Source organism: Toxorhynchites rutilus, chromosome 2 (genome assembly GCF_029784135.1).
Source record: "Toxorhynchites rutilus septentrionalis strain SRP chromosome 2, ASM2978413v1, whole genome shotgun sequence".
Lineage (NCBI taxonomy): Eukaryota > Metazoa > Arthropoda > Insecta > Diptera > Culicidae > Toxorhynchites > Toxorhynchites rutilus.
In genome coordinates, this window is record NC_073745.1 from 153004514 (window position 1) to 153030095 (window position 25582).

Sequence of the window (25582 nt, forward strand, 5' to 3'; positions counted from 1 at the left end):
ATTAAAATCGTGGAAAGAGAGATCATTTTGAGAAGAGAGCCAGGTTTCGGATAGAGCAAAAACATCACAATTGAGTTTATGAATTAGAAATTTGAATGTATCCAATTTAGGGATAAGACTACGACAATTCCACTGTAAAACAGTGATATCTCCGACCTCTCTATTTAAATTAGACATCAAGAGAGATAATCATTGCAAGGAGGGGCCATGTTTGCATCAATTGCTGCAAAATTGTCTTTAGTACTGGAAGCATTGCGGTGACAATGGTTCTGATGGAGTCGGAAACATTAAAACACGTGAAGATTTGATCCACAAGGTCAGACAACTTTATAAATCCCGATTGGGAAGTTGAACTTGACGGAAAAACAGGGACAGTTGGGGTTTTTGATGTCCCCTCGAGTGCTGAGTCGTTCGAAGGTGAACTATTACCACGGAGGCCAGGAGGGACCTGATTTTGCTTATCCGCTGCACTCGATTTTTTGGGCAAGCTAACAGGGGGTATCACCGGAGGGACTTGTCCTTGAACTTTGGGAGTGGTCACATTTTTGCGCCGGGGATTCCCTTGAGAAATAAACGGCGTGCCCCCGTTAGCTGTATCCGCTTCCACTTCGTCAACTGGCAACGTAGCGAAGACATTGTGTGTATTGATTGGTTGTTGTTCTTGAGCCAGTGGAGAAGCGCCCTTCAAAATTTCTGCGAAAGTGCGTTTAGAGCGTTCCCTCAAAGAGCGCTTCTGTTTCTCCCAGCGAGCCTTGTATGTTTCACAAGCTGAGAGCACGTGTGGGGATCCCCCGCAATATGGACACTTATGCTCAGTCGCACTGCAGGATTTCCCCTCATGTTGTTCTCCGCAAGTGGCACATCGTTCTTTATTGGCACAATAAGCAGCCGTGTGACCAACTGACTTGCACTTTAGACAAGTCATTGGCTTTGGAATAAAAAGTCGCACGGCTAACCTCAATTTATCTACCATCACGTAGTCAGGGAGAGCTGAACCAGCGAAGGTGACTCGAAACGAGTTGGACGGCGTAAATTTCTTTTCTTCTCCTTCATGGGAGACTGTTCCGAGCTGGCGGCAACCCAAGATCTTTACAGTCGTCGAGGGCAGTTTTTTAAAACGGCCGGTACCTTCACTCGTAATGTATTCGCACGTCAAGCCCGTTTTTTTTATCACACCCTCAATTTCGACTATGTGAGAGGGAATGTAGACCCGATACTCAATTGTAAAATGCTGATCGACAACAATCTTGTTTGCGTCTTTTCGATCATTCACGACAACTCGCAATTTGTTTGGTCTAACCTTCGAAATTTCCGAAACGGAGGTATACCTTGCCAGATCTTTCGCGATCTGCATGACTCTCAACGCCTTTCCATTTGGCTTAGGCCTGAAGAAAACAACCCAGGGACCAGTTCCGGGCGCATCTTCTGGATAGACCTTTACACGGGGAGTGGGAATAACAGGGGGGGAAGGCGAGGACGGGGATTGAGAGTGGGAAGGCGAAGGTTGAGAAGGAGCGGGAAGAACAGAGGGAGAAGACGAGGTTGAAGGTAGAGTGGGATCGTTAAGGGCAGATGGGAGATTTGCTAGTTTTTTGGAGGGAGGCTTGGTAGGGTTAGCTGACTCGTCCCCAGAAGAAGTATCTTCCGTATTTGGTACGCGTTTGAGTGACTTTTTTTATCACTTAGGAGGGAAGTAGAGTCAGAGACCTCCATATCCGAAGGTCCCCCACCCTCTGCCATTATAAAATTGGCACTTATATTCTAAGTTTTTTTTTTTAAATAATATTTCTCAATAATAATAATTCACAAAAACAAACAAAAAAAAACTTATAATTAATAAATATTTTCTCTCACTATATTCTTATTCACCTATGAACGCACTCCAGTGCAGATGAACGGGAGCGTGCTGAAAGCTCGTTGGTGGTGGGAATGTGCCTACGACACCACTACACACAGTCGTCGGTGAAAGCTTACCCGCACTGTCACTGTTGGCACGATGACTCGGCGAAATCTCCAATGTCGGCGAAGCAGCGACAAAACAAAAACCAATGCTTGGGTTTCCGAGGATGAAAGCCTCTATCCACTTGCAGGCAGGGCACTTCACTTACTATCCAGATAGCGAAATGAACTCTTCAGCGGCAAAAAAAACAACAATCACGCGGTAACCGATAACGGAACTTGGACGCGACTTTCCTTCGTCTGGTTACTTCGGGCAATCGGCGAAGAATCTCGGCTAATGTTAAAATTGAAAAAATTAAAATTGATCAAATCTGAATATCGGCCTTGACAACATCTCTTCGAGAACGCAATGAGTCCAGCCCTATTAGTCTACAACGGTCCTCATAACTGGGAAGATTAAGGGGATCATTCCAGGACAAATTTCGTAAGGCGAATCGGACAAATTTCCGTTGAATTGATTCAATTCGATGAATACTATTTTGGTAGTGTGGTGACCATACTACACAAGCATACTCAAGAGTTGATCGTACCAATGCGCAGTAGAGTGCCTTGATGCAATGCACATCTTCAAATTGTTATGAAACGCGGAAAATGAAGCCAAGAAATTCGGACGCTTTAGACGTGATGTAGGAAATATGGTCACAAAATGTCAGCTTGGAATCCAACATAACGCCAAGGTCTTTGATGGTAATGACGCGTTCCAATATTACGCCATGCAGCTTATAATCGAAGATTATCGAAGAGCTCTTGCGGGAAAACGATATCACAGAACACTTCGATGGATTTAGAGTCATTCTGTTATTTACACACCAATCGGCAAAAATATCCAACCGTTGTTCATGAAACTCAGCGTTTTCAGTGGAATTCACAGACAGGAATAATTTGAAATCATCTGCGTATGAAAGTTTCAAGCACTTCAAACATAGTGTCATTAAGATACAGTAGGAATATGTATGGATCGAGATAACTCCCTCGCGGAACACCATATGTTACATGAAATGGAGCAGATATGGTGTTATCGATCTTCACTGACATGACACGTTCAGTAATATAAGAATGTAACCAGCTGAGAAAATAACCGTTAGAACCTAGCCCCTTAAGCTTAGCTACTGCAATTTTATGGTTAATTTTGTCAAAAACAGCAGAGAAATCAGCGTATATTGTGTCTTCTTTCAAGTGACGAGCTATGAATGAGGTATACAGAAAAAGATTTGTTGCAGTTGATCATTTGGGCATGAAGCCATGTTGTTCCTCGGCGATGTAATTATTGCAAGCATGAGAAATGAAGTCCAACACAATAACCTCGAAATGTTTGGAGATAGCAAATAGGCATGCGATACCTCTATAATTCTTAACATCCTTTTTGCAAGCTTCTTTGATCAGGTACAGGTACAGGTACCACCGAATCAGGAGCAGATCCTTGGTTCTATATCCGGCAATTTTAAGGATTTCTCGTTCGAAGCTGACTGTAACGTGACGTTTGCGGCTTGGTACTTAAGATACGACGATCTCTTTAACCCTTTCTCTACGAGCGTCGAGCGTTAGACGACATAAGGAACACTCTGTCGCTTTCTTCCTTTATCGCTTTCGCGCAAATACACACTGCACGGTCGATGACATCTTCACACCCGTGGGTAGCCCTCTTTTGTCACAGTTGTGTTGCTTGTTCGCGTAGTATGGTAGAAATTTACACACTTTAATCGATGTTTTAGGCTACTTTATTGACACTCATCAACAGACAATTGCACTAATTAATCATGCTCGTCAAATTCTTCACTTATATAATCTTTTAAACGTAAAAATCGTCATATTGACACAAGAAATCGAACTTATAACACAGCGATGTAAAGCACATCCAGACAAATCGGGTTGAATAGAATGCATGAGCACCCTTTTCGGAAGCTAGGTGCATCACAGCACGAACGGTATGTGAGTTACATTTTACCAAAACTCCTGAAAATTTTCTGTTTCCTAGTAACAGTGGTCAAGCTTAAGAGCCTGTTCGGAGCCAGAGAATCGGAGATCATCCGTCGCTACCGACGCCTACAGATAGCCAAGAAACCATGCCGAGAACTATGTGGTATTCGCCTGCCGCATAGACAAAGTTGGCATGGAGTTTGAGCTGAGAAAGCTCACGGAGGAATAATTTAAGTGTTTGATCTACGTGTGTGGCCTGAAATCGGAGAACGACGTCGGGATTCGCACCCCCTCCAGATTTCGGAGGAGTGTCAGCACCTCTACAACGTAAAACACAATAGCGCAATGATCGAATCTCCGTCCACGTACGACCAAGTGTACAAGCGACTCGGAAATTTGGTGGAAAGTGGTATAAAAAGCGTGATCATCAGTCACCGAAACATCCTTCCAGTGACACCGGCAGAAGGCGCAGGAAGGATGTCTCCACCTTTCCGGAACAAATATTCGTCTGCAACTCGATACCGCCTTAGAAATCATCGCCATTAGCAGGAAGATTCGGCGAAAGATTGGCAATCCTGTGTTATCGTCAGAAACGATGAATGTGAAGAAGGCATCTGGCAGCATACGAGTGAATTCGAGTGCGACGTCACCGTCGGAAGCAGTACAACGATGCGAGCTCAACTCCTCACAAACCTTTCCATACGTTTTTCCATCGTTCGAAGCAGTGCTGAAACTATTCTTTCAAAAGTCAAAAGTCGCTTTTTCCTTCGCCTCTTCTACGGACTGAAATCGGGTACCTTTCAACATGGATTTAATCTTGGGGAATAGAAAAAAGTCGCAAGAGGCTAGATCTGGCGAATACGGGGCATGTTCGAGCACTGGAATACCCTCATCGGCTAAAAATTGCTTCATCGACAGCGCGTTATGGGCAGGTGCGTTGTTGTTCGTGTTTTTCGTCACACATGATTTCCGACGCGTAAAGATTATATCCTCTCAGAACATCTTTGCTTCCTCGTCGAAAACTGTTCAATGTATTTTTTATGCTGCCCATAGAGTCCAAGATTTTCCCTTGAGAGAATTTTACAGGGACCTGAATCTATGATAATCTGAAGGTACAATACCCGGTTAGTATGATGGAATAACACCTTCCAGTCAGGCTCCAAAATAATTTGTTTTGTTGTCGAAGATACATGGTTTTTTGATCATATATAGTTATATATCATACACATAAAATCAACCAAATATTTGTGAAGTTGTCATCCTTGAAATAATATCCTCGCGTGAGAGAAACAAACCCCTCTTCCGCAACACTATCCTCAATATCCATTCATTCAAAACGTGTTGACAGCATTGCGTTTCGTGTTCTGTCATTGTGAAGCGAAAATCATAATGGATGTTTCAAGTGGAACAAACGCACTTATAAAATAAAAATTATGAATGAAATTTTACTTTTTCTGCCCGTACTGATACTGTACTGATAGAGTACAGCTCATTCTTTCAAGGCAACACCATGACTTAATATACTTCGAAATGTACTTCCGATAAAGCGAATCACTTCGAAATTTATAGATAGTAAATGAAATGAATAGTAAGCATTATACAAGTGCGGATCGGAGAGCATTTTTATGTAGGCTATTATGATAGTTCTAATTTTCAATCAGGAAAATATTGGGAGTATATTTATGACGGATAAGTTTTATTTCGATGAAGTAAAAAGTACAAAATCAGCAAAAATCAGGATAAATCAGGATCATTTCAGAAAGATCAAGCGAAATTTAATGTTTGTCAGGATATCAGGGAACGTGACGAAAAGTCTGAGAAATCCTGAATAATCAGGAAGGTTGGCATCTCTGATTGTAGCAGTTGTGTTAAAAATGACTTGAAGTATAAAACGATTTACTTCAATTTTCATAAATAAAAACCAAGGTGTGTTCCTGCCCGAGAACGGGTCGATTGGTTCAAGCTGTCTGTTTTTTTTTGTATTCATTTTCCACAAGGAAAGTTGATACGGTAAGAAAAATTGGAAAAATGGAGAAATATTAGAAAAAGTGATTACCCATATGCTCTACATATAGTATTAGTTGTTGTTAGTCCAATTCGCATTGGGTTGAATAAACACTCAGAAAGTAAACATTGTAAAAGAAAATTATCTTTCCCATTTCGAATATGTTTTCTCTACATTAAAGTAACATGTTTTTACTTATGAGAAAAGTTGATAATTGTTTTCGGTATTGGTAGTTATCTTATATTACATTGGTGAGTTTTTTTTCTTTATTTCATCCATACATAACACAGGAGGCATCTCGTCTAAGATCACAGAGGGCGGTTTTCATCATATCTCGTTTCACTTCGGTATCTTTTATCTGTTACGACCATCCAACGACTGTTTACCATCCTCCTGTCATCAACACTCGGTAAACACTGGTGGAGTGAACGAACAATACAAAACAACCAAACAAAACGGCCCTTTTCAGGGCCACCAAATCATTATCCAAGAGTTTAACGATGTAATTCTTCAAACATATCCAAAATCAACAGATAGCTTATCGGAATCCTACGTCAACTATGCGGTCGGGTCTCGGACACAACCCTCCTGTGACTTTTTACTCAGATTTTCAATTAGAATCAGACCTATTGGACTTCTCCCTTGGTTGCGATAGTGTCGTCCGCGGTACAGAGTCCTCCCGTGTTCGGAAGCCGACCCTGAGATACATCTGAACAGGCCAGCTAATCTGGGCGGTTATGGCGTAATCCATAACTTTCAGGAACCACCGCCAAGGACCAGGAGAACAAGAACAATGACAGGAGCTGCAGTGAGTATAAAGAGGCCGAATTAATTTAAAGGGCCTTTCCCCCTTTCTCATTCGCGCACTAGCGCACGTTGCCAGCCACATTTGCCCACATTTGGTGGCTCCAGAGAGGATAAGTCTCCAGACCAGCCTCAAGCATAATCAACAAAAATCTGCGACCACACCTCTATTAAAAGAGGAGACGTTGTGGACAACTCTAATTTGTTTCACTTCAGATATTGTGTTCATCCGGCGGAGCTCAATACAAAACAATATAACACTTCTATCCGTTTGCCTCTCTCAAAATTCTACACTCAAATCCAACCTCTATCAAGGATGCAACCTTACTTCACGAATATCTTACTTAATCTCCATACTTCGGTTTATACAGATGACATCACCCTCATCACCTTCCATCACTTCAAAATCATAGCCAGAACTAGATTTTAATCAATTCAATTGCAGAATGGGCAAATGAAATAGGCTTCACAATTTCCCCAGGAAAAATCCCAACTCCTCCATAATTTTAGCAATAAGAAAATAATTAGTAATTTACCGAATCTCATACTCATCAAACCACAAGAGTAGAAGGCGAAACTCTCAAAATTTTTGGGGATGTTTACCTTGACCGAATACATGGAATATGTAAATAGTACTTCGGATAAACGCCTCTGAATAATCAAAACATCTATCATATATTCAACTGTTGGTTTTCATCTCCAAAAAGTTTTATAGTATATCTATGTCCCTTCTTAGCAACAGTCTTGTCTTTTTTTCCCGATATTTTCGCTTTATTGTATTCTCGGTGATGAGGATTTAGGCCGGGTCCTTCAATGCATGCTCCTCGTTGAACCAAAAAAATTTCAAGGAAATTCTTGAACTCGGAACGGTTCAGCAGTCATAAAACTCTCTTTCCAAGAATCGAATCGATTACATCTGGTAGGATTGATAAACCCATCCCACGACAGCGTCGAATTACTTTCCGCCTTCGTACTGGACAGAAAAATCTTACCCAAACAAAATTTTCCATATGATACTGAACATTCGGCTATCGATTTGAACACCACCCAGAGGCAAATGTACTGAAAAGTTTAAAGCCTCTTTAAAACAAAAAATGGAATGGAACACCACTCTGGAGAGAGATAGGACTCACCTCACTTTATGGCGGGTTTACATTAGGGAGATCTATAGCTATAGATGGATTTATTCACGTGAAAATAGGTGTAAACGGATGAGAATAAATATGATACACTTATTCGAGGTATATATAACTTGAATAAATTCAGCATATGTAAACGCTTGTGAATTTCTCACTGGTGAGAAATCACTAAAGTTGGATGCAGTTCTACTTCAGGTGAATAAATTCACCGAAGATATGAATATATTCATTATAGAAGTTCACGCTAGTGTAAACGGATGATGCGATTTCTATAAATCTCATCATATTTCTTCACATGAATATATCCCTAGTCTAAACTAGGATTGGGCGATCTCGAATCGATTTTCAGAAGATCGATCTTTTCCATTTCGATTTCCGATTTTTTTGATCGATTCTTCGTACCCGAAAAAATCGCAAAGATCGATCTTTTTCCTTCGATTTTTTCGATCTTAGAGTTTTCATTTCAATGTACACCGGTTTTAATTTCACCTGACAAATTCTATTAACATAATGTCAACATTTGGATAGCTTTCGAGGATGTCATATTAGTGATAGTGAATGAGATTGAACTAGCTTGGATCGATTTGTAGAAGATCGATCTTATTCCCTCCGATTTTCGATTTTTCGGATCGATCCTACTTCACCTACTTCAAATAAAATGGCTAAAAGCGATCTTTTCCTTGCTATCTTTCCGACCTTTTTTTTTATCCCTTTTTGTTTTATTTTTAGGCTCATTAGCATTTTAACTGTAACAGAGCCGAATTTTAATTGTGTACATGTCACATGTTTATCATATCTATAATTAGCACATTTTCGGCGTTAGACTATTCCCTACTATACCATTGCATATGGTACACATTTACACAGTAGCCATTTAGGCGTAAGAGTTTTCTATCTGTTCTTCCATTATCCAGTTAGACCGGACAGCGGAGACAGTTGTTGATCATTGTTGAGTTATTTATAGAACTGCAGCCCGATGTTTCTTGCAGAGCAGAGCAGTCGTATGGACGAATCGATCTTTATTCGACCGTGGATCGATCTCCATCGCTGATGATTGTTGCGTGGACGTAGCTATTCTGTAACAACACAAAGATGGTCAATGAGGGCCCTGAGTTTTGAACTCACAATCGATCGCTTACTAAGCGAACGCGCAACCAATGTGGCTACGGAGACCCCCTTCCGACCTTTTTGACCGTAGAAAAAAATGGTAAATTTGTTTTTTTGTAAAATTGCACTTGACAAATTTCATAAACATTGGATCCCTTTTCAAGGTCGTCAAAGTAGTGGTCGTAAATTTAGGAGAAGCAGTTTTAAAAGTTTGGTCCTTACAAATCAAGTGGTCACGAGTTATATTTACACCATCAAATTCACTTGGCTGACAGTGAAAATTGTGACGAGATGGGATGTTGACATCAGGTTCAGCTGAAGCATTCTTTTTTAGAACTGGGACTACTAGCAAGATTTCGACTAAATGCCAGGCGTATGATACGATTGGATTCAACGGGATTATTGTCAGCAGAGTTCCGGATGAACATCAGTTGTTAAATTTATGATAATAATTTTCAATTAATTTATTTGATTAAATAATTCCATGACGGCTTTCAGGTTTTTTTGTAACTTTCATTCTAAGAATCAAACTGAAATGCCTTTGATATTTGAATAGAAATGTGAAATGTTTATTACATGTTCAAAGAAAAGACAATAGTTATATAGAACAAGTAATAAAATTGGAAAAAAGGCATTCGACTTTTCAAAGATCGATTCAGCAAAGATCGATTCTTTGGTACCGATTTAATCAGTGAATCGATCCCTGCGCCGTTTAGAAAATCGATCCATCAAGATCGATCTTTTTCTAGAGATCGCCCAATCCTAGTCTAAACCCACCCTTACGAAGAAAATTACTCCGTTTACGACAAAATTTTCAAAAACCCCGCATGGATAAATGGTTTTGGTTTTCGATAATGTACCGACATCTGCGGGGAGCTTACGTGTCAATGAAACCCAAAATCATCACGTACTTTGAGAAAACCACAACCCATCAATGGTTAAAATGGGGAATGGTAACAGTCCATTTAATGGACGAGTGATGAGTATATTCTTCAAATGAAAATAAACACCGGAAGCTTGGAAAACTAAAATAAAATTGTTCTTGATGATTCACACTTACTTTCTATATTCAGCATCAAGCGTAGTGTCGCTGTATTGTTGCGCCAATCGCATAGCCGCCACCAACTCGAACATATCTTTGGATAATACTTTATGTGCCATCTCCACTTCCCTGAAAAAAACGGAGAAGTGTATAATTACACTGCATGTAAATTGCATCTACTATATCGGCTCATACTTGTGACACTGTGCGGGGAACGAAACGGAAATCTGATCAACGGCACCTAGCAAGGAGCGCAGCTCGATGCCAACATTTCGCACCAGATCGAGATACTCAGTCGCCTGCGATTTGTCCACACCCTGGCTGAGGGCCATTATCGACTTGACCACGCTTGTGGTTGCACTGTACACAATATCCCCGGTACGATCCAGTGGTAACGTTTTCGTCGGTTCCACTTTCTTGAGTACCAGCTTTTCGTCACCGGACAGTGGCGTTGTGCAGCGTTCCATCGAGGAGCTCTTGGATTTGATCATCCCTGAGGTTGAACCTGGTGTGTGAGGTCTGTCGAAATCGAGACATTAAATAAGAGATGGAGGGAGAAATTGAATTATTACTGACCTCGAATCCATTGCATTTGGTGTGGTCGGATAGTGATCACCAAGGCTTTGTGGTCCTGACATCGTGTTTTGCGGCGAAAAATGTGGACTCTGCTGGGAATGGTAACTACCGGACAGTGAGCTACTGCCATTGTTGAGTTCTTGCTGCTGCTGATCAGACGGAATGCTAGTGGCAGCGGATGTCACAAGACTTAACCGTTTCTTAAGATTACTCTCTTCCTGCTGCAGCCATTTGGAGTCGATTTCGCTCTCCTGTTGTTGTTTGCGAAGTTTCGCTTCGAGATTTTGCTGCGTTTCCTGTATCTGTATGGAAAATGTAAAATGTGTAAGAAATTTATTCGGAAACTCATTCAAATTTTAGAACATTGAATTACTTGTAAGAAACTAGTCAAACAAAATCATACTGATAAACTCATAAGGTACGACCAATACTGAAAAAAAACATGCGAATCGCCTAGAATACAAAACAAATCGAACGAAACTTCGAATGTAATACCAATCGAACAAAATTACTGAAGAGGAAATGAAAGTCCGATTCAACCGAACAGCATTTAAACTGAGTACAACATAAGTTTATAACACACTGATTGCAATTGCTTCTAGGAGCGCCAACCTGTTGAGCTTGTCCGGAGTTGGTAACGCTTTGTGGCGGTTGTTGCTGTGTTAGCGCTGTGGCTTGTTGTGCCACTGCGGCCACCATTGGCACATGCTGAGATTCAATTACTTGTGCAATTCCCATTTTGACAGCCGATGCATTCTGGTGAGAAAACTGAACTTGTTGAGACGAAGCTATACCGATAATGGGAACCCCCATTTGAGGTTGGTTTGGCGGAACAAAAGTAGATGGAGTAGATTGCATCTGTTGCTGGTGGAACATCGCTGGTTGCTGCCACATTGAACGCTGAGGAGTATTTTGTTGTGGTTGTGGTTGTTGTTGTTGTTGCTGTTGAGCACCGAATTTGGTACTTTGCGCTGAACTATACGGTGGAGGAAGAGCAAAATTGGCAGCAGACTGATTTCCAGCCGGAGACATCAGAGTACTGGGAGGGAGAATACCCTTTTCGACGCTTTTCTTCAATGCAATCGAAGCACAAGACTTTACGTTTACTCCACCAAAATCATAGATCTCTTCTTGAAAGGGTTCCTGTTCACGGGGAGCTGCCGATACAGGGCTTCGATAGTTCTGGTAAGACATATTCCGCTCCAAGCTTCCGGCGTTCATCATAATGTGTTGATTACGCTCCAAGCTGCCACCCTTGTAGGAAGCAGCTTTATTATTCATCATGTCACTGACTATTGCAGCCGATTGGTTCCGCTCCAAACTCCCGCCTCTGATATTGTTCATGAAGATCATTTGCTTTTGATTTCTTTCCAAACTACCCATCCTATTGTTATACGTCTGACCCATTTGAGCTCCACGCTCCAGACTGGCGGACCTGACACCGTGATTAACCGGATAAGAGTCTGCCTGACTCCCCCCGCTGTATTGTCTGGTGAGGGAATTCGAACGCATGGCCTTTGCCGCACCGTACTCCATGCTCATTTGACGGGTACGCTCCAGCGAGTTGATTTTAGCGGCGTAAGCCGTAACTATATTTTGACCCACATTCCGTTCCAAACTGCGAGATTTTGCAGATTGTTGATTTTGTTGTTGTTGTTGTTGCTGATGGAGATGTTGAGCAACAAGTTCCTCTTGGGGAGATTTGACCAGGGCTGACTGAACAAATTGTCCCGGATACTGCATATAGTTTGCATGCTGTTGCTGCTGTTGGAGGGAAAGCTGCTGCTGCTGAGACTGGAAGATTTGCTGTTGATATGATACCTGTGAGTGAGTTAGTTGTGTTGTTCCATTAGCGGCATTTTTACGAGCAGAATAAATGTGGAATTGTGTCGAATAATGTAAGGAGAAATGCTGATTTTGGTAGGATGAGCTAATGTGATTATTTCCGAAGTACTATGGATTGGAAGTTAAGCAATTAATTGGAACGACGTGCAGTTTGAACAACTGCCATAAATTTCATTTTGCTCATAAATCCTATTAAAAAATAATTGGTGTACTTTCAACATGACACAAAATGTGATAACAGCCTTATCGAAAAATTAGTTATTTACATAAAAAATATCCCGATTAACCGAATTTCAAATCAAGACTTTGGGGAAAATGGAAAACTTTATCTGGATAAGTACTAGTTTTAACATAAATTTTCTGAAACGAATTTGATTTTTATGCATTAATCTTTGACAGAGACGAGTTTAAAAAACTACATAACTATAGAGTAGTGCGGGGCAAAAGTGCGCATTGGCCTTTTTGAAACAAACGAGCATAAAAATTCGGCAACAGTGTATTCGTTTGACACATTATAACACCAGCAGCTCACACATATAAAACAAGATATATTTCATGAAAGTGGTAAAACAGTACAAGTTACGAAGAGTTTTTCGTTGTTTTTTTCAATTTTGGAGATTTAGTTACCTAAAATAACTGGAAAGTTAGAAACTACATTGTCATGGAAACCTTCATTCTATAGTAGATGATAGTGCGTATTCGTTTTTGTGAAAAAATTCAAGAGATTTTTTTAGAAATTCGATAAGTTGAACAATTGCTTGCAGGGCAAAAGTGCGCACTTATTGAATAGAACTTCTGATATAACTTGTAACAAAAATAAATGCTTTATCTTTACCGGCGGGTGTGTAGTGTGTAGGCACCGTCCAGTGGGGAGTACGGGGGTGATGTTTTATGTGTGGAGAAGGTTGTTTGTTATGGTCGAACATGATTTTGTTATGTGCTGATTGATACTAGAAATATTAAACGATGGTCTAAAAAATCGATGAAAATAATGGAAAAAAGCCCTTGGTCCCGAGACCATGTAAAATATGAAAAACAAAAACAATCATTAATTACAAAACAAAATCCAATTTCTTCGCAAGTATTGTAATTGGCTTCAATTTGATATGTTGATCATCGGAATCGGTCCAGTAGTTCAAAAGTTATGATTTTTTGAAAAAAGTAATTCTCGGAAAAAAGAGAAAGTTCAAGAAACGACCGCATTGTTGACGTAGAACTACGCTGTAGTTTTATTCAAGTCGCTTGTTTATAACTGCGGATATTATTTTATAATGCTACGAAAATTTTGAAATAACCATTCTACCAGTTAGGTCGCCATGAAATGTTTTTTATCGTAAAATCATTTGACGATAATTGTTTAATGATTCATTCTTGTGCAATATATGCTCAAGATAAGCGCAGCTGTCATCCTTAGTGGAGAAAGTTTTGCTACTGGCAAGCGAAAACAAGTCACATACTATACTCACATATTAACAACAACGACGAGGTAATGTTACTTGTATAGCAATTTTGAAAAAAAAATCAAAAGGGGTCATTTGACCCCGCCATGGTAGGTTTAGTGTTAATATAACTTATTGAATAACTTGGTACTCCTCAAATAGTTTTTTGGTGCATAACCTTAACACATGCTTCACCATAGCGTCAGTTAAATGCATTGATGACAGAAAGCAAACAATCTTAACTGCTTGAAAAAAGACTGAATATTTGCCTCAGCAGAGATTCATTACCAATATCCCAACGTGAATATTTCGCTCCCGCTATCTCCCATCCTTGTTTATATTTATCATTTCGACTGCATAATTTGCAACACCAAACAATCGTCATTCGTAGCATAAAAAAAGTCGGGTGGGTAATGTCGGGGACATAACCGGAGTGACGTAGGACTATACAAAGGGGACAGCTTTTGTTAAATATATATTTTAAATATATTGTTTTATTTTCTTCTCCTACGTGAATACCTACCTATCTACCTGAAAAATGGATTAGTTTACTGTTTACTCTTTATGAATATGTTAATGGTTCTGAAAAGAACCTTTGGTGTTGTGTTTTTGTTATCACTCGATATTCCCATCTTGTTCGGTTACACCTTCCTGTTTAGCTATTGCGTTTGCCACTCGCCACAGCTTCACAGTTGGAAAATTTCTTCCCATCCACCTTGTGACATATTGTTCAGTAAATTACATTTAATGCGACGTGCCGGAGAAACACTTTGCTACTCACTGAAACTAATTGTTGCCTTGATGAGCGCCGAACCGAAGCTGCTATGTTCTTGATGCGGGTTTTCTGATTGTCGTGAGCAGCTTTGCAAGCCAACTCGAGCACTCCGACGGCCGAAACTCAATAATCGCTGTTAGGTATACTGGTATACTGGTGCTCCGGCACCAATCCGTTCGGCCTAGTTACCCTTGCGGAGCAATCAGTGAATGCGACCAACAGGGAACTGGAGACCTGCACGGTTCGAGTGAGGCTTTGCCTTTCCCTTAACTTGTCCTCATTTGTTACGTACACGATGCCGATGCCGTACAACCACACGGGTTTACGGTTTGAAAGAAAATAAGATATTTTTTTGGGGTCCGCGTGTTTTATACTCTAGCGGTACACACTCACAGGATAGAGACAAATCGGCAGACTCAGCCAGAGGGGCGAGTCCAACGAGACGAACGAATGAGCGTTAAAAGGGAGCGATGGCAAAAAAATACATTTAGAGGCGAATGAACTGCAAAGTTTAAAGCCTCTTAAAAACAAAGAAGAAGAAGGAAAATACATTCATTACGATTTGTTCGCTCGTTGGATTCACATGCAGGCTAAAAAGGGTCCTTTTCAGGATCACAAAATTATCTTCAATCTAAAGAGTTTATTGTTTTGTTATCACTCGATATCCCCATCTTGTTCGGCTAAACCTTTCTGTTTAGTGATTGCATGTGCCACTCGCCACAGCTTTCACAGTTGGAAAATTTCTTCCCATCCAGCTTTATGACATGTTGTACAGTAAATTACATTCAATGCGACGTGCCGAAGCACCACTCAGTGTCGCATTGGAGGCGATTGTAACCTGTAATTGAACATTTGCGATGACAGTGGTACAGTGTCGACTTTCAATGTGGGGTCATAATTTGGATCTCTATGTTTACAAAAATGTCCAACTAAATAAATCGCATTACATGTCCGTCCAATTAGCTAAATGTCGAACTAATTGTAAATTACTGTACCTTCAATCTGGAAACAATTTAAGAATTGGTGAAAATTGAATAATCTGGAAAGTTCCCAACTATCAATAAGCTCAGAACAGCTGCCAAATTCACATACTCATCATATCCTGGCAAACAAATTATGAAAAAATCAATTTGTGTTTTATTATTATTTTGGATAATGTTTTAGAAAGCATTGAACTGTATTTCCTAAACTCTTTTTTGGAAGGTTTAATGGCCATGAAAAGCGCCTTGTTTTATGGAATGGTTCCAATTTAGAAAACTTAGTACTCGTGGTTTTGAAAAAAAAACCATTTCGAACGCCCTCGATGCCGCCTTGTTCTGGATTTGCCACCAGAGCAGTTTGTATAAAGAACAAACTTTTTTCTTCTGCTACCTGATGCCGTTTTGCGATTGCGTTTGCCACTCGCCACTCGCTGCAACTGCCTGTTGTCTTGATGTCTACCGAACGAATGTGTTCTGTTCCGAATGCGGGTTTTCTTATCGTCGCGAGCAGCTTTGCCAGCTAACTCGATCACTTCGGCGCCCGAAACTATATAACGCCGGCTAGGTGGACTGGTGCACTGGTACTAACGCGCTCGGCCTAGCTACCCTTGCGGGAAACTCCAGATCAACACGGTTCGAGTGGGATTTTGCCTTTCCCTTCACTTTTCCTCCTTTACCATGTCCAGACATGGCTGCTTGGGTTGGTTTGTTGATGTGTTGTGATGCGAACCGATGTGGTGTACGGTTTGAATGAGAATGATCGTTACGGCAGCGGAGCGGGGATTTTTAAGCTGACTGGCTGGCTCGAGAATTACGCATGTGTGAGACTGCGACCAATGTTTCGTTAATTTTTTTCTTTTTCCTTTCCAATTGTGCTTCATTCTATTTCGCTGCGGCTCTGGTTGCCCGTTTTGGTCGGTACGATTTGAGGAGCACAAAATGGACCAATCAAAAATGGGCACATAGTGCATTTTGACAATGCTTGATATTTCACAATTATTCAATTATTTATCTCAAGAAAAATGAAATGTTATTCGTTATGATAGATGCGTAGATATATTTCCTATCAATTGATGCAAAAAGCTTTGCGATCTATTGAGAAATGCTCGAGTTATAAGCGTTCCAAATCTTGCATTTTTTCCTACTTGTTCAGTGCCTAGATTTCCATTTCACCCCCTATATCTTCCGGTTAGACGTAGTCCTACGTCAAAAAATTAGGCGATTGTTGCATCGTTACAGGTTCATTGTACACGGGAGCAGATACAAATGGGGTTTCAGCGTAGCGAAGATGCACTATTTTTACGTACGGGTTATGAAGTACGCACCTACGCATACAAATATCCATATATTGATGGCTTGAAGCCACTAAATATACACACACTTATCTCCGTTTTGCGAGAGTTTTCTTACCGTCATGCGAAACCAAATTACTGACAAAATTCCAGAACATTTATTTTCTTGGTGAGCTGACGAAAGCTTGATGACTCCCCCACACAATTGTGTAGCTCAGAACCGTATGTAATGGCGTCAGTTTGATGCAATAATTGCAATGCCAGAGACTCAGCGAGTGAGTAATTTGGTCGCGTCCACAGCTCAATCTAAAATGAAGACATGTGATGACGCAAAACAGAGAAGAACAAGCGATATTCATTGCTTTGAATACAGAACGATACTGAAAGTTTGTCTTTCTTCCTTGCTTGAGACTTCAAACTTCTTCAGTTCATTGCCTTCAAAAAACATTTGGAAAACTTTACTTTGTCCATCGTATTACTCCTCCACCCCCAGGGCCTTGAGAAAGGCATTGTTGTTCAGTCGATTTCCTCACGAAGAATTTTGCGAAGTTTGAAGAAAGTTTGCCTGCTCTTCTTTTTTTTTTGACTTTAAGAGGGTTTAAACTTTTCAGTTCAATCGCCTCTAGAAAGTTTGTCTCAGCGAGATCCACTGTTTATAGTCTAGGCAAATATTTCCCTTCGTTCTTCTTCTTTTCCTTTGTTCACTGAGACTTTACATCTTACGATTTTCCATTCGTTGCTCGTCGATAAGTTTGCTCATTATTGATAGCTCTGTTCGGGAAAGCACACAAATGGACAGAACAAATGTGTGAGGAAATGGGAATGCTTTCAATTTTCATCAATTAAAACCACATACATACTATGAGATTGTAATGTGCATATCAAACGAATCTTAGGGAATTTCAGATTCGTTTGGTATGTAGATCGTCAAAATCCGTTCGCGATAGTTATTAACGTTAACTTTATTTCATAAAAACGTGACCTGTTTTCTGATTTGGCACCCTTAATGAAAGACGTAGTTCTACGTCAAAAATTGGAAAAATACGGGCCTAATATTTTGCGATAAGGAACAAAACTGCCGCTTTCCACGGAAATCTGAGAACGACTATATCGGTTTGGCATGAAATGGCTGTCTATTTCAAAAATTTTAGGTTTTCATTATTTTTATGTTTCTTGAAATGCAGTGCAGAGACTAGCCTCACCAAACTTCAATGTCTATATCGTTGAATAAATAATAAAATACTTGTTTGAAGAGCCGTGGGTAGACCTAGGTTTTATTTTGTAATTTATGACAAATCAACATTTGAAAAACGGGTATTTTGGAGCGCTGTCACGTCACAAAAATAAATAGAGCATTTTTAGTTTATCAGATAAATCTAAGTTCAAACATTTTTATACTTGAGTTTCTTTGAGCAAACAATGAGGGTCAACAACCCACAAAAATTTGTTAATATCGATCCACAAATAGAGGAGTATCAATTGTCTCAAGAAGTTGTTATCACGTCACGAAAAATATGCGATCCATTCCAGCGTGATGTGAGAACATGTAGATTCACTATAAATACTTTTTTTTGTATAAATCACACAAAATTAAATGATGTTATAGAAAAATTGTAAAAAAATCCTATAAGAATCATCAGTTGAAGTATAGTTTATAGTTAGATTGGCTTGTTGTCAGTCAAATACTTTTGTGACGTAACATCACCTGACTTTTTCTTGTTCCGGGCTGTTGTTCCTGAATATAGAATATAATATTATTTCGACTTCCGGTTTGCTAATGATAGTATTAAATGACAAAAATATGGAAGACTGGGTGCAAGAGTCTTACTAGCGGAAGTCGAATATCGTATTCTGATGGCATTTTGGAATCGAAGATTTTAACTTCAGGCTCGTTAAAAACGACTCCAAAAGACCGGAAATGCAATGAAATCCCACAATACGATCGAGAACGATAGTGTTAGCATATATTCAGGGGTACGCGAAGAAGAATAAAAAAGGGAAATAAAGATTTATAGTAAGCAGATAAGATTTGAGCGAGAGGGAGATAATGTTAGAGTGTGAAGAATCACGCTTTAGAACGACGCAATGGATACAAAAATTTCGCATCACGCCTTTTGACATCCAGTAGCTGAGACCAAGTTATATCTGAATCACTCAATTTTTGCCCCATAAGATTCGACTTGAGTAGCCTGGGTTCATTATCCAAGCCTTGTCCATTACCTGCTTCAACGAATTGAGGAAATTGGCGCATAAAAGTATTAAGGTTTGGTAGCTTGACGAAATGAGGGTTTATCAAGGCCGCAGTTTTGATAACGGGATCGCTTAAATCAAATCGCTTTGAAATCTGTTTCACGAGTTCAATATAGAAGTCACGATAAATCGATTTCAAGGTCAGCTTTCTAGCTGCATCCAATTCTTTTTCAGCTTCTTCATAAAGTCTCCAAAAACTTTCACATCAAGGTCAGCATCAGCGAATCGGTGCACGTAGCTCTACAAACATAAGTTACCCAACATGATCAAAAATAACATTCTTGTCTCATTATAAAGTTCGCAAAATTGAGAACTTTCTGATGGAAATGTGCAATTGACGTTATTGATGAACAAACTTTAGGAACAGCATAGTCGATTTAGTCTTAGAATCGTTTGAATGAGTCAATATACGATTGGCGGATTGATTATGGATACACTAAACATGGGACGAAAGAAATAGTTTAAGCTCTTCAAATCGCTCAAGATTTCGCTCAACAACTGCCTGCAACGAAAGACATTTCTTTGCGTTGCGTTCAACATTTTTATGAATCAAGCTATCTATGCATATAGTGGAATTTAATATTTTAAGATTGAATTTAAAAAAATCTAAATTCTTTGCTGATAATCTGTAATTCTGTATACACAGATTTTGTATTTTAAAAAAAAAATCTGTAAAATACAGAATATTCTGTATATATCGCAACCCTGTCTCACAATAATGAAAATTCGACTCCTTTCCTGTTCACCGATTAATCTGAAATTTGGAACACACCTTTATCTCTGCTATCATCATGAAACTGCGTATTCTAAAAAAAGGGGATTACATATTTTCTCGAAATCTCATCTCATAAATATGGGTGAGATGAAAGGGTTTGACTAGCAGAACAAATCTCGTGTCACGATGATCGTGGCCGAATTCCTCCGAAACGGCTTGATTGACTTATGCACAAAAAACTTGACAGGCATTAGAAAGGTAGTAAATTATATGGTCGGTGTTAAGTCAGAGCGAACCAAGTCGCAAAACTAAAAAAATCAAGTTATTGAGTGCATTATGTTAAACATTTTGTGAGCTACATTCTACATATATCAGATTTGGAAAATTACGCGCACAGCAAGCATAACTTATCGAAATAGTTCTGAACGCTCAATAGAAAGCCCTTGTAGCACCCAACTCGTTTTTCTCGAAATCATAAAAATGTCACTTGGTCCGGTCTGATTTAACGCCGACCATATATGATACGCATTTACGCATTTGGCCTATTCAAAAACAAAATTTCTGAATATTTTTTTGGTTAAATTTTGCTTTGAATCATACATATAAAACTAAATTTTAACCCCCATCCCCTATTTTTAATCGTTATTCGTTTTAAACAGAACGAACTGATTAACGTTGTTAAATGACAGATGGCGCTACGTCCGCTACACCAACCTTCCATTCAGACATGCGCAAGTAACTTCAATTTATCTAAAGATAGGCGCACCGCCGACGAGCTGGAAGCCTTTTTTTAATGAACGCATTAAGTTTTTGAAATTCTTCAAATCACACTTGATCGGATTAGAAAATGACAATTACGCTATTATCATCAATCTTGATAAAACACTAGCTGAATAGCACGTTTGTAGATACATAGCGTAAGCGTTGCCGGTAGGCGATTGCACAGTGAGAAATTGTGATTCGATGAAAAAATAATTATCTGGAATTCATGGTGGAATAATCTGGAATTCATCAACATGAGAGTGCGCTCGATGGATTTTTATCTGTATCATATGATGATCCGTCCATACAACGCCATTGTACGATTTCGTGAGCTGTGCCAGCATGTACGCGAAACTAGAGAGCAAACGACTGAGATTCCTACGATAAAAATAACGAAAGCGGCGTGAGGAAGAATTCATTCACTTGCTAGACACTATCATGGACAAAGCCGACACAGCCTTTACTATTGACACGTGTGAAATGAAGTCTGGTCGGAAACGGAAAAAAACTTAAAAAAGAAGCCGATTTCCTTAGTTTGACAGTTGCACCATGACGAAATGGTAGCCTATTCATGATTTGTCCCACGCGCAAGTGTCGCAAAAAGACAAATGTCAATCGCCGTGGAAGTGTCCCGGTGGACCGTGAAAAGGATGTTAGACCGAGGAAAGAAAGGACAACTATCCTCGAAGTGACCATATGTCATCCGAGGTCAGCCCGGATTCCGAGGGTTATCGCTATCATCAAAAAAATTGCCTTCAATGAAGAAAATGGCGAAAGAACACGGGATCAGCGATTTTACTGCACGGAAGATCGTCATCGTTAAGGAAAATTGCGGGGCAAAGACGAGGGCACGGAAAAAAAACTCACATGATTACCAGCCTGCAGTTTAAAGTCTCTCTAATACAAACAAGGAAGGAATGATTACCAACCGCATCCGAGAGCTACGAGTCGAACGATGTAAGATAATCTTGAACTTCCACAAGCAAAAAAATCCGGTAATCCTGTTCATCGACGAGAGCATGTTTACCGTTGATCCCATATCAAATTCCAAAAACGATCGTTATATAAGTTCTCTCCCGGTAAAAGACGTGGCCGACGAGCATAAAAATGTGTATCTGATCAAGCATCCTGCTAACGTGTTTTGATTGGTGGCTTCCGATGGCAATAAATGAATCCGGCGTTCATTCCAGAAGGCGACAAAGTGAACACGGAGGTATACATCGGGATTTTAAGTATGTATGTTTTTCCGTGGATCAAAGAGCAGTACGGCCGTAACGGCAGGCAGTTGAAATTCGATCGATGATTAACATAGTGTAAGACTCTCAGGACGTGCACTGCGAACACGCGCATTCTAGAGCTTGCCACTCCGGAATACATTGAAGGAGTGTTCTTCGGCAACTATATACTACTAATAAAAATTACGCAAGTAATACCTACATTGAGAAGGCAAAAGTTCCACTGGGAACGTTAGTGCCATCCAAGAAGGAGACTCTCAGAAACACTCCCTTTACAAATAAATAAAAAAAAACGAAATTGGCCCCTAATTGATTTTTTTGGGATTTTTTTTTCAATTTTGACATTTCTTAATGGTGCAAACCTTATCACGCCTACGCATTGATCACGTATCTTGATGAGTACTCCGGCGGAGGCGTATGTATATTCAAAGATTTGATGTATCCGGTAACAAAAACATGAAGCAAGATGAAAGAAACAGAATTTCGTGTTCTATTCTTTCTTGGTAGCTTGGTACCTAAATCTCTACGCTTGTTTACAATGAGGGGGAAGGGGATATAGATAATGTCTACGTGGATTCGTTAAAAATATTTTCAACAAATACAATCACATTTTTATTCAAAAATAAATGAAATATGTTCTGCATTTTTCGAAATTTTTTTTAATTTTTCCGCCATCCTGAGCACTCTGTATCTTATCAATGAAAAGGTTGAGTACTTTCTGTAGTACCCAGTCGAACAGCAATTTTTTCTCATATCTTTGTAGGGAACGACAACGGCCATTCATCAGACAGATCAACATACAAGGTTCAACGTTTAACGCTCAATACGCATTTTCCGTACAGGTTCAACGCTCAACGCTCAACGCATAACGATCAACGGTGAACACGCATAATCCACTGCGTGTTCACCGTTGCGTATAATATAAGAGCACCATCATATACGTTCCCCCGGTAGTGAGCGCCGCCAGATGAGCCAGACTTGTGCGAGCTATTAATGATAAGCGTCTGGGTGAACGTGGTAAATAACTGCGAAACGAACACAGAGCGTCGGTTTAGGACCACCCCGACTTTTTCAAATAACGGCATGCCGTGTCCTACAGATAACAGATAAATTCAATTTAGTTCACCAGTTCACCGTTTCTAGATGGCTATGTGGTCTGGTGTTGTGAAGCTTTAAGCTATATTGTCGCGTCTATTATATCAATGATAGTTACAGGTGGTAGGTACATCCAATGGATCGTCTTGATTTTTTTTCAGTGGCTTCCCATGTTCATCGAATCAAAGTCATTGTTTTTGAATCTTCTCGCAAACTGCCTTTAGACTGCGTTAGCGATGAAAATGAATTGTTCACTAGAGAAAAAAAAATATTTTCATTGGAACCGGCTTATTGTACCCAAATTAGTCACTAAACATAGTGCAAGACGGACACAGCTCATGCCTTCCCCTTTACATTATCAGAACAACCAACTCCGTCAATGACAGCCACATGCCGATAATGAAAACCGCACCAACCTGTTGAAAATATTGTTCCTGTTGTTGTTGTTGTTGTTGTTGTTGTTGCTGCTGCTGTTGTTGAGGGACATAAAATTGCTGGTACATCACCATGTTACCCTGCATCGGCTGTATCGTTGCCGTATAATACTGAAGTTGCTGTTGCTGCTGTTGCCCTGATTGTTGTGTCTGTTGGGGAGCATTGGAATGCATGAAATTATTGTTCATTGGCGTGGAGTTCAGGTTCGCGGGTATGGTGGCCGCAGCTCCCGTGACAACGGAGGTGTTGTTGGTTTTGTTCTTCTGGATCGCTTTGTAGGTTGGTTCAATGGAATGAGTCTGCTGGGTGAATGCATTGATGATCTCGCATGGGATTGGGAACTGGGTGGAATTTGGTTGGGTTGGTTGATTAGTGGGAATGGTGGGATTATTGTTAGCGGACAGAGCGTCCTGTGGATTTTTGTATCGTTCCAAGGTTTCGGTACTCGACAATTCCGTGGTGTCTTCATGCTCCGCCGAAGGTCCAGGAGCATTGTTGGAGGGTGAAGCTACAAGAGAATTTTGATTTTTCACTTCCATGGTGGCACCATTGGGGGGCACTGCCGTTGCTTGGTTGTTTGATTCATCGACAATGGGATCAAGTTTAAGCAGTTCGGTTGCAGGCAAGGGGACAGTTTTCAACGGCAGATTGGCCTCTTTGACAACCGCGACGTTATCAGTATTATTTTGTGCAATGGGATCTAAATCTACAGCTAGAGTGTTAAATACCGAGGCTGGAGTTGTGTAGGACGACGGATTTACTCCTCGCTGCTCGTTTTCACGCATCAGGGCGGCCAGAACCGCCGGGTCCCGAGCGATGATGTAGGTTTGTGGGGCACCTAGAGCCTGTTGGGAGCCATCCCCTGCTAGTGAAAAAAGATACGATGAGAAGATTTTATCATGTGACCGACGTTAGGTTACTTACCGCCCATGGTGGGACCTCGTGCTGGCTTGGGAGGCGCCACATCATCTCCGGCACCCCACGACATGGCAGCAACACGACGGTTCTCTCGACGCATCGTTTCGCAGTCACTGTGGCGTTCCTCCATAAGTATTTCACTAGAAATCAAAAATAGGTTATTCGCTTATGTTCGCACTTCATTTCCAAGGCGTTATACTCACTATAGCACCTCTTTTATATTCTTGAAGTTTGGTCGCTTATGTGGTTCGTATGACCAGCACTGTGACATCAGAGAGTATAACCGTGGAGGACAATTGGGTGGCAGCGGCAATCGCTCCCCATTCTCTAGCTTCCCAATAACATCGCAGTTTTTAATACCTTGGAATGGCTTAACGCCCAGCATCAGGATCTCCCAAGTGCAAACTCCTACCAGAAAACTGGATGTAAGAATACAAGCTACATAAAAATACCAGTTCTCTTACCGAACATCCAGACGTCACTAGCGGTAGTGAATCGCCGAAAATTGATCGATTCCGGGGCCATCCACTTGATCGGTAACATTCCCTTGGTGGACGTGTAATACGACTGATCTTCAACCCATCTTGATAGTCCAAAATCGGCAAGCTGTGAAGCGGAGAAATTTTTACGATCGAAGCAAGCAATGTAGATTAGATATTGTCAGATTTCGCTCATTCTAATTTATTTTTTCGGTCGAAACCATCTCAAAATTTTAAGTGTAAAAAAAAATCATACAATACTGTCCAGAACATACCTTAATACAAGTCGGTGAACTGACGAGCACATTGCGGGCAGCAATATCCCGATGAACAAATTTCTTCGACTCCAAGTAACTGAGCGCGGTTGAGAGTTGGTAGGAGTAGAGCAGCAGAGTTCCAAGCTTCAACCTGAAAAAAATAATACGTTAAATATGGTTCGCTTTTATCCGGAAAACGATTGTCATTTCTACGTCGAGAAGCTTGTGCCAGGAGCGGAACAACCAAATGAAATAAAAACACGGAAACCAGCTCCACCAGCACAAGAGGTTAGCACATGGGGCTTTGGGGAACGTTTTGAACAGAGCACGGGAATCAAAGGGGACATATTTCTGCCCTGTCGAACAAGAGCGATCAGATTGCCAACGGCCGGCCGAAGGCGTCTTTTTGCGATTCACCAAGCGGGACCTGCTGGAATGCTTTATGCGCAGATGCCAAGATCCAGAATTTTAGAAGAACGCGAAGCTCTAGGGCTGGACCGAAAGCCAGATGATGTTGTCAAAGGGAAGCAAAAGCAGAAGAAAAAGGGTAAGGGTA

At 40.5% G+C, this 25582-nt stretch overlaps 1 protein-coding gene across 11 annotated transcripts in view; it reads right to left on the minus strand.

Moving 5' to 3' along the window:
* The window catches only part of LOC129770788 (uncharacterized), a 337533-nt gene that overhangs the window by 15470 nt on the left and 296481 nt on the right, over positions 1-25582 (minus strand). For 8 of the 11 annotated variants that reach the window (XM_055773873.1, XM_055773872.1, XM_055773871.1 and 5 more), the window contains 9 exons: positions 25045-25177; positions 24755-24896; positions 24494-24698; positions 24297-24430; positions 23354-24237; positions 11162-12370; positions 10550-10851; positions 10169-10492; positions 9992-10102 (listed from right to left, as the gene is read on the minus strand). In XM_055773873.1, coding sequence (XP_055629848.1) covers positions 9992-10102; positions 10169-10492; positions 10550-10851; positions 11162-12370; positions 23354-24237; positions 24297-24430; positions 24494-24698; positions 24755-24896; positions 25045-25177 — 3444 coding nt within the window. The remainder of the gene's footprint in view (positions 1-9991; positions 10103-10168; positions 10493-10549; positions 10852-11161; positions 12371-23353; positions 24238-24296; positions 24431-24493; positions 24699-24754; positions 24897-25044; positions 25178-25582) is intronic. The other 3 variants (XM_055773868.1, XM_055773869.1, XM_055773870.1) reach the window with 3 other exon arrangements.